Raw genomic sequence first — 15,242 nt, 5'->3', positions numbered from 1 at the left:
TAGCAGTGTTGCCACACTAAACCGCTGCGGTTGCCCACAACCTGACACTAATACATAACACGTCCAAACTTTTAGGAAAATCTCGTTCCCAGTTTAATGGGATTAATGTTTTTGGGAAATAACTTTTCAGATTATTTTCTTGTTGTTTTAACATAATTACTAATTATTTATACAGGATCCTATTTATTTTTGTAGCTAATTACCGTATCGTACATTTACAACAAACAGTCCACATTATTTATTTTAAATAGAGCGGGAGAAGGGACTTTTGAACGTTAAAGTAAATAAGTACAATATTTTTTTTAATATCTCTCTGTTTGTCAGTCGTTTAGTGAAACTATTTGCTCGCTCCAAAGTGTAGATTCCTATGGAAAAGAACAACATTACGATTTAAATACATATGCACATTTATAAAAATTATGAATGAAAAAAAAGATTACCATTGATCTAATGATACTACTATAGCTAAATAAAAAACAAACACACTCAATCGACTGAAAATCGAAACTAAACTGACTTACAACACATACGTACAGAATTACAGATGTTTACTATAAATAGTATAAGTACCTACCTACGTAACAGTAACCGAATGTATCAGAATTTTAATCAGAAACTGATTGAGCGGTGAAGAACTCTCCAACCGATAAAAGTAACCGACAAAGGGAAAGGTCAAGTACGATATTCGCATTTCTTACCCCTTACCCCTTCCCCCTTACCCCTTACCCGCACCCTAATAGCACTCGACCTTAACTCTCAATAACCCTTTTTACTCTCACGTTATACTTTTACCAATAAGGTCAAAGGTTTCATTAAGACATGAGAATGTCGCGCCGTAAAAGGGTGTTTTATTTATAAACTTCAAACATTGTTGTAAAATTTGTCGTTTTGGAATTAATGATCGATTGGTATTACGAGTACATTTGTCATAATTTTTGGTGGCTATGACGGGAGTTAGTACAGTTTGTTTAAGTAACATTATTTCGTTTGTGTATACATAAGTATAACTATAAAATAATAATAACATCATGATATTTTGGTACTCCTACTAAAAGAGGTCCATCGGTTCATTTAAACACTTTAAAAAGCTATTTTAGTATAACTAACTACTTACACTTACTTTAAATAAATAGTTTCCGAAAACTTAGGTACTTAACATAGTTACGTAGATATCTTATCTACATCTACGCTAATATATAAAGCTGAAAAGTTTGTTTGAATGCGCTAATATCTGGGACTATATTGATTCGATCTAATAAATTCTTTCGGTATTGGATAGTCCATTTATAGAGGAAGGCTTTAGCTGTAAAACATTACGCTATGATCAATAGGAGCCAACTGCCCAGAAGTAGCAAGTATAAGATATTTCAACGCAAACAATAATGATGATAACGGATCAATAAACCATCTAGTATAATTATGTATATTCATTTCATATCAACTTAACTAATGAGAATAGCTCAATCAATAATGTATGACAGTAACGAAATAGTAAATTCACATGGGATACTACAGACGTATATCATAATGACACATATGACATATCGTACGAGTATGTTATCAGACATTAATATAATTACACCTATTCTGGCACGTGGACGGTCGTTAATCAACCAAATAAATAATTCTAATTTTGTTCAAACTGTATTTGGGACGATTACGTAATAAGAGCAATATAAAAACTTACTATATTTTTGTCTAATATGTCATATCAATAGAGATAGTAAACTAGAGGCATTGTACAAGATAGTGAGAAAGTGTGTGTCAAACTTTCTGCCTCATACAGCAAAATTGTGGAATAAGCTGTCGTCGCCGGTATTTCCGAACCGATACGACCTTCAAACCTTCAAGAAAAGAGCATATTCCTTTTTAAAAGGCAACGTACCTGTGACTCCTCTGGTGTTGCGAGTGTCCATGGGCGGCGCTGATGGCTTACTATCAAGTGATCCGTCTTCTCGTTTGCGCCCTATTTCATAAAAAAACTAGCTATTTCCGACACTAGCGCCTCTGTAATGTACAACACGTGACCAATTTTTTTATCTTCTTTACATGTTTGTCAGACTTAAAATACACATTCATACTGCAAAAAAATTCACCCAAGTACTTGAATATATACCGTTAAACTTATTAACATAACAATGCTATTTTATAATGCTAATTTGTACTGCACAAAGGCCCTGCATCTCCGCATCTCCGAGAATCGCATATTCCTACATTTGCGGAGTACGGTTGCAATTAAGTGCTTTTAGATAGAATTTCCATTTGCAAAGCTCTTTGATGTGTCTTCGCTGGAATATGGAATGTTACTGGCTACCCAATTAGGGTATAATTTGTTCTTACTATTGTGAACCAGAAAGGGATTGTAATGCAATATTTTAATGTGTTTATTGTGCTAAAATATTTATTAAACTGGCTAATTTAATGTATTCAAATTCCAAATGATTCATTATATTTTATGGAAAGTTCATTTTATCCGTTACGACCTTCAAACTTTCAAGAAAAGAACGCACCCTTTTAAAAAGCCGGCAACGCACCTGTGGCTTCTCTGGTGGAGCGGCGCTAATCGCTTACCATCAGGTGACTCGTCTGCTCGTTTGCCACGTATTCCATAAAAAACTTTGTTTACTGTTTATGTGCAAATAATCTAAAATAATGATATTAATTTAACTATTACATGTAGGTACCTACTCGTAAATAACCCGTAATTAATACCTATGTACATCACTCAACCATCAAATCCTTAATCACCACTTTCGCTTTATCAGATATAATCTACAAAGCTCTCCATCTTTCACGTTCAATTTATTTCAAAACTCAATTTAAAATGTGCAGCGATTCTGTAGAGCATTTTGAGATAAGTCCCGGCAGCTTGTGACGTCATCTACAGCTTGAACTAAGCTTGTTTTCCCAGACACTCTTTGTTTATTCAGCACTTTCCGTTAGTTGAAGATCTGGGTAAGTGGACGTGAATAAGTAAAAAATCTATAAGATCTCTTTCGAACGCTTTAAAAAGGGATTCTTCACAGATTTGTTTCAAGAAGTGCTCAACATACCTTTGATAGATTGTCTTAAGGAAATCATTACGGCTCTATACTCTTAGAAGCTATACAAGTTTGAAGATTCATAATTTTTATACATTTATTGCTTTAATTTATTCATAATTCAATGACAGCCAAGGTTACAAAACTTTAAATAACGAGTGTCCCCACCATGTAATTATATATTCCAATTTTCCTCTCAAGTCGATACGTACACTCTTTAAACCATAATAACCACTGGAAGATATGATAAAAATCAGTCACGATATCACATCTATCTTTAATTTTCCTAAGTTTATACATACCTAAACCAATTTCCCGAAAAAAAAGAGAGCACGCAAACGAAATTCTTTTTCGACAACGCTTATTTATCTTGATAGCACCGACATGGGCCGTCGCTCAGTGATTAGCAATGGTGCCCAAGAGAATCAAAGACGGATCCCGATTCCCGAAGCAATTTCCACACTAATCCGATATCTATCTGTACCTGACCTAAATCCCCTCTTCATACGGTGACGCTAATGTAACGAGACTGACGAGGTAAGCAAGTGGTAATTAGGAGCCACGGTGTGACTATTAGCGTGAGGAAGACGTAAATGTACTGTCATTATCACACATTTGCTGGGCGATAAATGATTATACTGAGTTACTGGCTCTGCTTAAAGAGACTGGCATTGCTTGCGAATCTTGGTAATTGTTTTTGAATTGCAGCTTGCAATGTGACATCCATCAAAACTATTAAAAATGATGATGATGAAAATGTTTTTGAATTGCAGATTGCAATGTGACATCCGTCATAAGTATTTATAAGGTTTTAAAATTATGATGATGATCTAAGTAAGTCTACTATATCTAAGGAATATTATACGTTTAATTAATTATATTGTTTTCGTGAGTATTTCTTCATTGTAGTACATTATAAAGTGTTACTCTAATAATTACAAAACTACTAACCCAATGACCTAATACCGGAATGAACAAAATATTACAAAATTAAAACTACCCACGAGAGTTTTGGGCATTAATGTGTAAATAGCATGTCACGCCGGATATAATTATTAATATTTATTTGTTAAGTTCGGCCTTTGCGTTAAGCTGTCGTTTATAACATACTATCAAGAAGGCCATCCGGAAACTAAACAGTACATTATAGTCCTAGTATTGTTATAAAATCCAATACAACACGTTTAACTATTTCTTATCACAGAATTCAAATGGCTGCATGCTTCAATGTAGGTCTAGTCGCCTTTAACAACAAGGTCCACCGAAAGAGGTCCAATGTCATTTAAAAATAGAGTTTGATTGAATGCAATCATCCTGCACATCAGGTGCATTAACTGAAGGAAACCGTTTACCGCTGCCTTCCTCCGTAGATAAGACATTCCTGACACTATAAAGGTCTAATGGGCCACATCCATCCACCGCGACGGAAATATCCTTCAAAACCTCAATTGCTGTCATATATGCTTACTTAGTTACATGTGTACACTTTATATTTGTCATAACCCTTCAGAGATACGGAATACGGTCCCATTGCTCCCGTATATACGTGAGGACGTAACATGTCCTGAATTCAGGTCAAACTCGTCCTCCCCACGTTTTTATGGGCGATATTAAACTTTTGCAAATTTTGGTATGTGTTTTATGAGTACAATGATTGCGCACAAAAAGTTTTGTAATGTTATACCTACTAAAACATGCGTGACTGTAATTATGATGAAAGCTCGAAGAATCGATTGTTTCATCATTTATTTATGTGAAAGTAATGTAATGTATATTCCATATCTTTACGTAATGATACCATTAAAGTAATATGGTTCAACTACACCCCTGAGTCAAACATATGGCTAAGAAAATTGTTGAATGTCTCGCATAACAATTTTTTATCGAAAATTGCATCGAAGTTTTTATTTTTCATGTCAATTAACATTTAACGACAACAAGGGTTAATTAACATTACTCGTGTTACAGTATTGACACAGGTAGTTGTCAACCAGGCCCAACATGCCACGCAATGCCACACCCACATCCAAACAAATGCTCCACTTCTCGAACTACGAACAAGTGCACATCAGCTGTTCACCCTCCTTGAGCCTATCGGAACGGCCCACATCCATCGCTCCTTTGAATTCCAATAAATTTAACGCTACACCTGTAATACCAGCAATGTATTCAAACTATTCAAGATACGATACGATTTTCTTGAAAGTCATGCTTACAATAGACATTTTCATCTGAATAAGCGAAACTTGAATAGAGCAAAGAAGAAATGTGTCATTGTATCACAATAATTGTTGAAACCACTAGAATCTGATAGTAAGGGTGTGTGAACGGAGCATGCGCGCTATCCAAGGACACGCGCCGCGCCTCAGTCTGGCGGGAGGCAGCGCCGCGGCCGCCTGCCCTCTCGGACACTACCTCCATGTCCCACGATGCGGAGTGCCGCAGTGGCCGACGCGTAAGTCCGACCCGAACACCGCATGCCAGACCCAGCTCGAGACCCGGCACCGGCCCGCAGAGCGACCTTAAGCTCGGAAGCCCCGCGGTCGCTCCGATTCAGTCTTGTAATTGGATTTTGTCGTTCGATAAGCAACGTTATTCTGATTTGATTGGCGAACGCTTTCCGCTTCGATATTGCAGCTTGCTTCTTTCACTTCTTCGGGAGGCTCTCGTAGCTTTAAGTGTAGCCGCTTTAGTTGTATCGAGTCGAAACATTTGTTTCATATCGAATGTGATATGATTACTTACGTAACTTAGTATAACGGAGCCACTGGTGCATCACGATGCGATTGTAAGATCGGCACACGAGTGTAGGATAGAGCGGACACTGGACGTGAGTGGAACAGTTAGTGGACATGACTTGCTGGGAGAGTGTAGGACTGCTGGGGCCTTGTGCGCTACTTGCCTCCTCAGATGTCAGGGTGAGTTCGTACCCCAAGGAAATCATTGTCACCAAATGTTCTACTTCCGTTACTTAATAGTTATTTATTTATCCAAAATAAAAATAAACGTAAATTTTTCCTAGCATTACTTCATAAACTTTTTCATATACGTAATTTTCTACTTAATTTTTTTTACAAAAGTTTGTTTAAGATGTGCTACGATAAATAAAACAAATAAGAAATGTCATTAGAAACTTCTCATTCATATACTAATGACACTGTGAATAACTAATTAGCAAAACAAATATCGAGTGTTTCTTAAACGGTTACTTGGTGCAGTCACTTAGTATTATTTGGACTTGAGTGTTGTGAAGTGTTCAGTGAAATGGTGTCCATACTGCTCTTGACTACGGAGGAGGTACTCCAGAGAAATGTTTTTTGGCACTGCTTGGATAAACTCTGGTTTACTGAAGAACTGGAGCCCTTTGAAGAAGTTAAAGATGAACATATATTTAAAAAACCTCTATCAAGAGATTATTACTATATAAGATACCCAGACATACCCAGAAGTGAATCGGATGACGACAATTCTTTAAGTTTAATCGGATTCCAAAGTAAACACGAAGAGTGGAAATCAAAGATCAGCGTGAGAAGATTTTGTGCGCAACGACGTAATAGACATTCTCGTTTAAGTTGGAACGGAATTAAATCTACAAGCAATAGTTCGCTTAATAATGAACCAAGAAGAGCTATTTCTTTAATAGAAAATAGGTGTAGCAATCCTTCACTATCCACAAACAGTTGCATGAGTATTGAAAATGAAAAACCTTCGAAAAGTAATGATGAAAGGGTGAGAGATTTTTTCAAACGTTTATTAGAAAGTGTACCACCGCCTCCACTAGAAACAGAAAAAGATTCAATACCAGATATTATTTCCTGTTCTATCACCGAGTCTGCAAAATATCATTCGGAGCTGAATGATCTCGAAATTCCCGGATATGCAGATTTTGAAAGGGATAAAATACTACAAACCGAGAACGAACACGGCTTATTACCGACTACTTCTACTCTTAAGAAAGCTCAACGAAGAGTCAGCTTTAATCTTAACACTTCAAAGACTGAATTTGAAAGTAATGAATCGTGGTATGATTCTATCTATGGAATATCTGGTATAATGATGTCGACTTCGGTAGAAAATATAACTGCGGACGCAGATGAAAATCTTGACGATCAAGATTATTATCCATCTTGGTCTGAAATATTAATGGAGTGCAAAGTAAATCATAGTAATATACGAAGCAAATCTTCACTGACAAGTGAAGAGCTAATAAGTCGCTCTCATATTGATGCAAAGGTTCTCGAATTAGACGATTCCATCGACGAAGAAACTGAATATGCAAGATTTGCTATTTATAAAATACACCAAACTATGACAATACAAGGTCGCATGCTTGATTCGTCATCGATGGTAGATTTAAGCAACTATGAATGTAATTTAGTTAAGGAATCAGAGAAAGATCCTGAATTTTTTGAAACGGTATATCGTCTAGCTCATAATTCTTTTGACGATAGTCAGGAAGATTTATGACGCCGTGAAGTAGGTGAAAACAAATGTTTTAATTCATTTTATACACTATATTAAACTATGTAGAATTGTAGATTAAATATTATAAATTAATAAATCGATATAAATTACCATGACAATAGTTTTCTTCCGTTATTCAACTTTTGCTTTCTTACGCATTTTAAACATGTTTTAAATATTTTATGTCTAAAAACGCTAATTAAAGTAGGTACTCCTCTGCCTTTGTGATTGCTTTTAGAACAAATATGTAGGTACTTACTTAATCGTATTTGTGTCTTTGTTCATACTGATTAAAATGTACATAGTTTAAGACAGTTGACTGGATCCTAATGTCATTTCAATTGTTACAGCCTCCAGAGAACGAACTGCAGAAGAATTCAGACCGCGTGCTTTCTGAGCACGAATTGCGAGTCCAGAGATCGTTGCAGAAGCTCAATGTGCCGGAATGGTGAGTGAGAAATTCATTCTAGTCATTATAAACCATATCTTCTAACATATAGGCCAGACCACTATAGGTTATCGAAAGGGCAATCAACATCTAGCCGGGCTATGTAGGGTAATGACAGATATAACCTGCACTTTGATGTTATACTAGATTAGTCACGGCTTTCCAACTAATTTCTACGTATAATGAATTCCGTATTATGACTTGCGTATATTATTAAATTTTATTACGTCTAGTCAAGCAACTAACAATTTATTCCCTCCACAACTAATTCCATAAAGCAAATAAGCCAATATTTTTCTAGATATCAGCTATCAATATGAGCATTAAACCTATAGGCACGTTTCGCTCCGCTACTAATCATGTCAAGGCTTTAAGAAAGGCGTTCGATGAATTGTAGCACGACTTTATCCGAACTACTTTTAAAATCTCTGTCGTATTATGACTGATTTATTTTAAGCTTTATTAGGTATCTTTAGAATATTTCCTAGTCAGATTGAAACATTTGAAAAAACGTAATAGTTATACTTATATCTAATTCTAATTTGTTATGCTGCAAGGTTCTATTTTAGGACCAATTTTTTTACAATACTGCACAAAAACCTGAAAATTATTATAACAAACACGTTTTTGTTAACATGTATAATTGATTTATTTTAAATTATATTATATTACAAAATTACTAACTAGTATTCATTATGTGTTTAATTTTAGAAACAGTAAACTTATCGTAACTGTTTACAAAGAATCGTAGTAGCCAGTGTAAATAACACATTTCATATTACGACGGCACAACTCTGGTTACCTAAAAGGTGTTGGTTCATACACGATAATGGCCAAGTTTCATGCTTAATCCTCATAACTGTCTCCCGGGCTCACGATAATGAACCTCTAGTCGGTCTTTATTGTAATTAACGATACCCTAATTGCATCTCGTCTAGCTGAATTACACGTGACCTAAGCTAACCTTTTATGTGGAAGCTTGTTTATGATAATGGCTGCTACTAGAAGGTTTACTTGTATTCGTCACTACACATTCATAATATCATTACATAGTATAAAACAAAGTCGCTTTCTCTGTCCCTATGTCCATTTGTATGCTTAAATCTTTAAAACTACGCAACGGATTTTAATGCGGGTTTTTTAATAGATAGAGTGATTCAAGAGGAAGGTTTTTTATGTATAATACATGCATAATATATCACCATTGCATCCATGCGAAGCTGGGGCGGGTCGCTAGTTATACAATATAGTACTATATCCTTAAGGAACACTTAGGCAGGATGTGTACTTGCAGTACACCCACTCAACACCCATTTATGCTGTTAGTCTCATTGCGATCCAAGTGGAAATATTACCAAACATTAGTCACAATTCTAGACTGCATTATTTCGAAATTGAAGATTTCGAATAACTTTAGTATTTTGCTACAAATTCTAATTTCAACTTGTAATCATAAACTTGACAGTAGAATTTCTGCAGACCTATTCATTTTCGAAAATGCACATATCTATCTTCTGCAGATTATACACCTGATGCAAGGCTCCCGTATGCTCGTGGTGTAGGCTTCTTACAAATTACAAAAAAGTACATATTTTCTCTACCGTCGCGACGTCTCGGGTGATTGCCCTCTTGATGTCTCAACTGAAACTGAAAGAAGCAATTTTTTAACCGTAGTAAAAACTTTACTGCAGAATTATCAATAGTGGGAATATCTCCTGCATCTCTATAACTTTTATATTACTAGTTATTTAATTATCTAATATCATTATGATGTGAATGATCGTAAATACTTTTCTATTAATCGTAACGGAACTTCATATCTTGATATTACATAAGTGCAAGTCGTATTTATGTTATAATTTTTACGACTTTATAAAACTTGAATACGTTGACAACTCTTTAATTCCTGTTTGCGTGGCTAAACCGTTACCATTATCGCATAATCTAGCCGGTTTATGTCAATTAATTAACCAGTAATTAACCTATTGACTCCATTCCTTTATTTAAGACTTTTAATTGGATATTTAGGATGTTTTCGTTTGCAGATAACTATTTGACGTTGCAACTTATGTTTACATAGTAAAATCCTCAAATATTTAAGTGATTTAGACGTATTTAGCTCATTGTTCATAATGAGTTTATTTTAGAACACTCAGAGTTATCGTATCGTATTTGCGTAGTTTTAATTGCTAATATATTGAACGATACATATGTATCCCGAGTTTATTGCGATACATATCATACTAGTACAAAATTAAATTCTATTCCATTTACTTGATTATTTCATGTGTAAGTACCGTTCTGATGTGGTGTAGTCAATTTATATGAGTGACTTTATAGCTAGCATACGGGTTTTAATCACCACTGTGTGAAACTAAAAGTATGTACCGAGTATTTCAATTACATATAGGTATCCCTGTTAACGTTATTGCTAGAAAAATGGATCATGTCGACTATTATCAATATTATATGATTACTAGCTTCTGCCCGCGACTTCGTCCGTGGAAAATTAAAAAAATTAGGGTTGTACTACCCCTAACATTTAGGGGGATGAAAAATAGATGTTGGCCGATTCTCATAGATACCGGATAAGCACAAAAAATATCATTAAAATCTGTCAAGCCGTTTCGGAGGAGTATGGCAATGAAAACTGTGACACGAGAATTTTATATATTAGATTTAAGTAACTAGTGTATACAGGACCAACTTAATAATGTATCTTTTTGGTATTTTTCAGGTACAAAAACGCACCAGCGCCCCGAGAGGGCTTCCTTCTCCGCAAACGTCTGTCTGACGCGTCCGCTTCGGCGGCGCGCTGGAGCGGACTCAACTCGAAGACTACATCGCTGGGCAGCCTCGGAGGGACCCAGCAACCACCCCCACCCCAGCTGTCACCGCACACCACCAGCTTCGGCAGATGGTCTACTAGCCGGCTTAATTCTAACCAAGTAAGTTTATTCCACAACAGACTAGCAAACCCGACGAACTCCGTTTCGCCACCAATGATTTTCCAGATTTTTCCTGAATTTTCTTTTTATAAGCTCTTTGCTATTTATATCACGGAGCCCGAGACCTTTCCAAAGAATTTGAAACCGTGGAAAACGGCTCGTGCGTTCTGGAGTTATAGCGTCAGGAAGGAAAATCCGTCTTATTTATATATTATAGATAGATTTTGACAGACTTTAAAGATCGGGATAGCCTGATGAGTTATTATATGTGCATTTTTCTATTCAATAGATTCAATAGCCAATATTTAAATACTTTATTGTGGTTTTCTCACATGAAATATTAGATACTTACTTTACTTTATCTCCTAGTGCATTAACCTCAATTAAGCCTAGGACTGTTCCATTGCATACGTCTAAGACATTGCATTCTTCGAAGCTCGTCACCTTCATACGGCTTCTCTCGTCATTTCTTCGTAACGGTTCATTCACCGATTTATTCTTGTTATGTAAACGAGTCTATTGTACGTACTAATACTTGATTGTGTTGTTAGAATTTTAATGGCGATCAGCCAATCGTCCGTAAAATGACCAGTAGTTAAATGTTAAAAAAATGGTTCTAATACTAATCGTGCGTGACTACGCTTCCTTGCTGAGACAATGAATCTTAATGGCGGGAACAATTACTTAATTTTGGTCGTGACAAAAAAAAAACTGTTAAGAAGACGGGTTTTTAGGGCATTGTAAAAAGTAAAACAGATTTCCTGAACGGGTTTCCTATTTAAATAGTGCAATTAGACTAGTACACGTATATTAGATCGATGGGTATCAGCTAATTTCTATTTGATGACCCATTTCGGTAACTTTAAAGCTCCATATCCAAATAATCAGATAATCCTATCGTTTAATGGATCCTGTTTGTCATATAAAGCTTTAATAATGTTTGTAACCCGTTACTAGGTACGTTTTTACGTTATCAGTAATCAAACAGTGATTACCTGTAGTATCTAGTTTCACTACATGCATGGAAATACTTATTAGCAATTTAAGTGTTCCCTTATCTGATATATTGATCTGACATATTCTAGGTAGTCATACAAAGAGTGCTTTTAAGCTTCAAGTTTCTTCTTCAGATGATTGTCACATGAAAGAATTATATAAAGAATAGGAAATTATATCTCCATTTTCATATCTCTAGCAACTGTAACATGTTACTAGAGTTACATTTTCAAAATCTGTAACAAAAGTACTAAACTTTTTTTCTTTGTGCAGACATCCCCGTGCTCGTCAACACGAAGCAGCATCAGGGGCACTAGTCCTCTGTGCTCGCCCTCAGCGCGTTCTTCATTCAGCGCGCGACAGCCCTACCTCGGCTGGAGAAGTCAGGAGCGGCTCAACAGCACACCGCGAACACCACATGAGAGGTAAGAACATCTGAATAACCCTAAAGCTGTATAAAATAAAAAAAAGGTTTCAATATCCACCTTTTTTTTTGAGGGGGAAAAATCATCCAATGACTTTTCTCGCCTTGGGCGAGGAGAGAGGGAGTGTCAGACTCTTACTGACTAAAAACCACCCCGTTCCTACTCCTGCTTTTCAAACCGGAGCCCCGGTGAACCCGCTAGGTAGTCCGCAGCTCCGGATCAGGCATCAGCCCTACTGGGACCCTTCAATATCCACCTAAATGTGAGAAACTGCAATTAGAAATCTTGTCAAGTTTTTACAAGGGTCTATTAGCAAAACATTCACATATTTTCATCAATTTTCCAGGCTAGCATCTTCGTTACTCCAGTCCACACCGAAATCAGAGGCGTCTGAGGCGTCGAAAGCATCAGAAGAGATCCAGACTTCGATCAAGGAAGTGACATCAGCGATAGTACACTACGTGTCAGGGTTGGAACCGGCCAATGGTGACATCGACAGGCAACCGTCTCCAAGGTCCAGTCAGAAGTTATATTGGCTCGAGAGCTCCTTTGTTGGTAAGCAAAATTTTATGTAATAAGAATTCTTTATAAAGTTGTACATGAACGGAATACAGTGGTAGTGTGATGAAAGGAAATTAGTTAGAAAATTCTGACAGAAGCTATTATAAATCGTCTAGTTTTACCAACTTAAAATTTTGAGCTCATAACCTCCATTCAACTTTACGTGTTGATAAAAATCTACCTAATTTGTTAGAGTTTCGTGAGTACTCGGTTATACAGTAACAATATTTCTATTTGACCTGTTTCGTGAAACATTACAACCTTCAGCTTTACTGTAATGTTAACTATTCTTCAACAATGCTGACAATAAGCTTTGCTGTCACGATCACGATTTCGAACAAAGTAACCGATGCAGTTATTTTATGTCAACCGAAATGGTTATTGGAAAATACCATTCTAATATCCGTTTATTATTAGATACCTTTAACTCTTGTCAGAAAAGTATATTGATTCTCTTGTCGTTAGACGTAATGGCGAATGACTCATTTTCAATTTCTTTAAATTTTCTACTGGTAAATTAAATCGTACGTGTGTACGTTTCAGGTACGAAACCGCTGGAATCGCCGCAGACGCCGCTGGTGGTGTCGGAGACCGTAACGCAGCCGCGGCCGCCGTCGTCCCTGCGCCTCGACCACCGCGCCGCGCCGGGTGAGCGAGCGTGACCACTCACCACTCCACCAAATACACTGCAGGTTCCACTACACTACAAACGACACATTCCCGTCTAAGCAGCATTTCATATGCTAGCATCGAAACTATTCGACACGACGAACGCAACCCGTGGTTTTCACATACCATTGGGACAAACCAACCCAATGTTTTTGAACTTCCAAGTTCTTTCGATACAGAATTTGATAGTTGCGAAAAATCATGAAATTTGCATTTATGTTTTAAGATAACGAACCTGCAGTGTCAACACTTTGTTAATTTTTATGTTACGTTAATACTCTGTGCGTTAATTTTTGTGCTGTTCTGTGTATTTAGTTATTTGTGAAATGAACTGGTTCAGTTCTAGAGAAGTGAACGAATTCATTTTGTGAAGACCTATTTGTAATAGAGCTTTATAGACTGTGTGTAAGACTCAGGACCATTATTATACCTATTATATTATTAATTATTATTTGTGTCAATTTATGCACTATTTTTGGACTCCCGTTATCAATTTATTGTTTAAAATTGTTTTTAATTTTTGCGTTGTAAAAGAGCACTCGCTTGTAGACGCTTACTTTTTAATTTATGTGTTTGTCACACGCAGCTTTATAATTTATGTCATTATGGCGGTGAATTGACCTACGAGTTTAAAGCAATGTTGCAGCTTACCGATATTATTATGTATGGTATATGACAGCCGCCTAGTTCATTATTATTATACCGTGAACATAAAAATTATGAAAGGTACATTAATATAATGCAATGTTTATTATTGATGCATTTCTTTTAGAAGATTTTCTTTATAATTTTATTATAATTGTTACGGAAATACAGTTTCCATTAATAAATTCTGGTACCTAAATGAAATATATGATTATAAATGAAATAGTCATAGTTAAGATTTTATTTTTGTTTTAGATATTGCCATAATTATAATTTCCATAGTAATCTGACACGAACCAGTAATATCTTTTAGTAATAATTTCGTCCGATGTACAGATTAAATTATTTTTGTTTGTGTGTTTATTTTAATGCAAATCTCTAGTAATTAGTTTAATGGCTAGTTAATATAAATAGTTTTGTAAATAAAATATTATGTTGCTATGTTTTATTTTAGGTGCTAAAACAATTTTTATCTGCTTCCAAATCTATATTTCAGTTCTAAATTCGTAAACACAGGCTTTAATAAATGTCACAAAATATTTGAATAACGTGAAAATATATGTTGTTCACATAATATTTTATAAATATATTTTTAAATATTACCAACAGTTATCAGAACCATAATGTGATGTGGTGGTGAGAAGTGACGGTATAAGTCTGAAATCTAGTAAATTTCAAGTTCCTTCTACTTAAATCACCTCGTAATTTATGTTGGGGCAAAGCTCCTAAGTAAATTATACAGGTTCTGATTAGGTTAGAAAATACAAGATAATTTTTGCGTTCAAAATTCGCACCGCCGAACTACGAAAGCGTCACGAACTATAGGCGACATTAAGGATGTTATAAAATAAAAAAAATAAAATGTCTATGACTATTTTATAATGGCCGCCTAGATTTTATAACATTAAAATGGCGGCAAATGTCATACTAGCTTTTACTGCAGCTCTCTACAATTCCTTAAATTCCAAATATAAAAGTACCTAAAAGAAAATGTAATTTCAATACGTAGTTATAGGGTATAATATTTGTATGTTAGAATCTCGGT

At 35.6% G+C, this 15,242-nt stretch overlaps 1 protein-coding gene across 6 annotated transcripts in view; it reads left to right on the top strand.

Annotated features, from left to right (window-relative positions):
* Nucleotides 1-15,242, top strand: part of LOC118263020 (serine/arginine repetitive matrix protein 2) — a 124,125-nt gene that overhangs the window by 103,616 nt on the left and 5,267 nt on the right. For all 6 annotated transcript variants that reach the window (XM_035574758.2, XM_035574754.2, XM_035574759.2 and 3 more), the window contains 5 exons: nucleotides 7,856-7,953; nucleotides 10,691-10,901; nucleotides 12,171-12,322; nucleotides 12,669-12,877; nucleotides 13,427-13,531. In XM_035574758.2, the coding sequence (XP_035430651.1) occupies nucleotides 7,856-7,953; nucleotides 10,691-10,901; nucleotides 12,171-12,322; nucleotides 12,669-12,877; nucleotides 13,427-13,531 (775 nt within the window). The remainder of the gene's footprint in view (nucleotides 1-7,855; nucleotides 7,954-10,690; nucleotides 10,902-12,170; nucleotides 12,323-12,668; nucleotides 12,878-13,426; nucleotides 13,532-15,242) is intronic.

The sequence above is a fragment of the Spodoptera frugiperda genome, chromosome 12, assembly GCF_023101765.2.
Source record: "Spodoptera frugiperda isolate SF20-4 chromosome 12, AGI-APGP_CSIRO_Sfru_2.0, whole genome shotgun sequence".
NCBI lineage: Eukaryota > Metazoa > Arthropoda > Insecta > Lepidoptera > Noctuidae > Spodoptera > Spodoptera frugiperda.
This window is presented reverse-complemented; position numbering and strand designations above follow the sequence as displayed.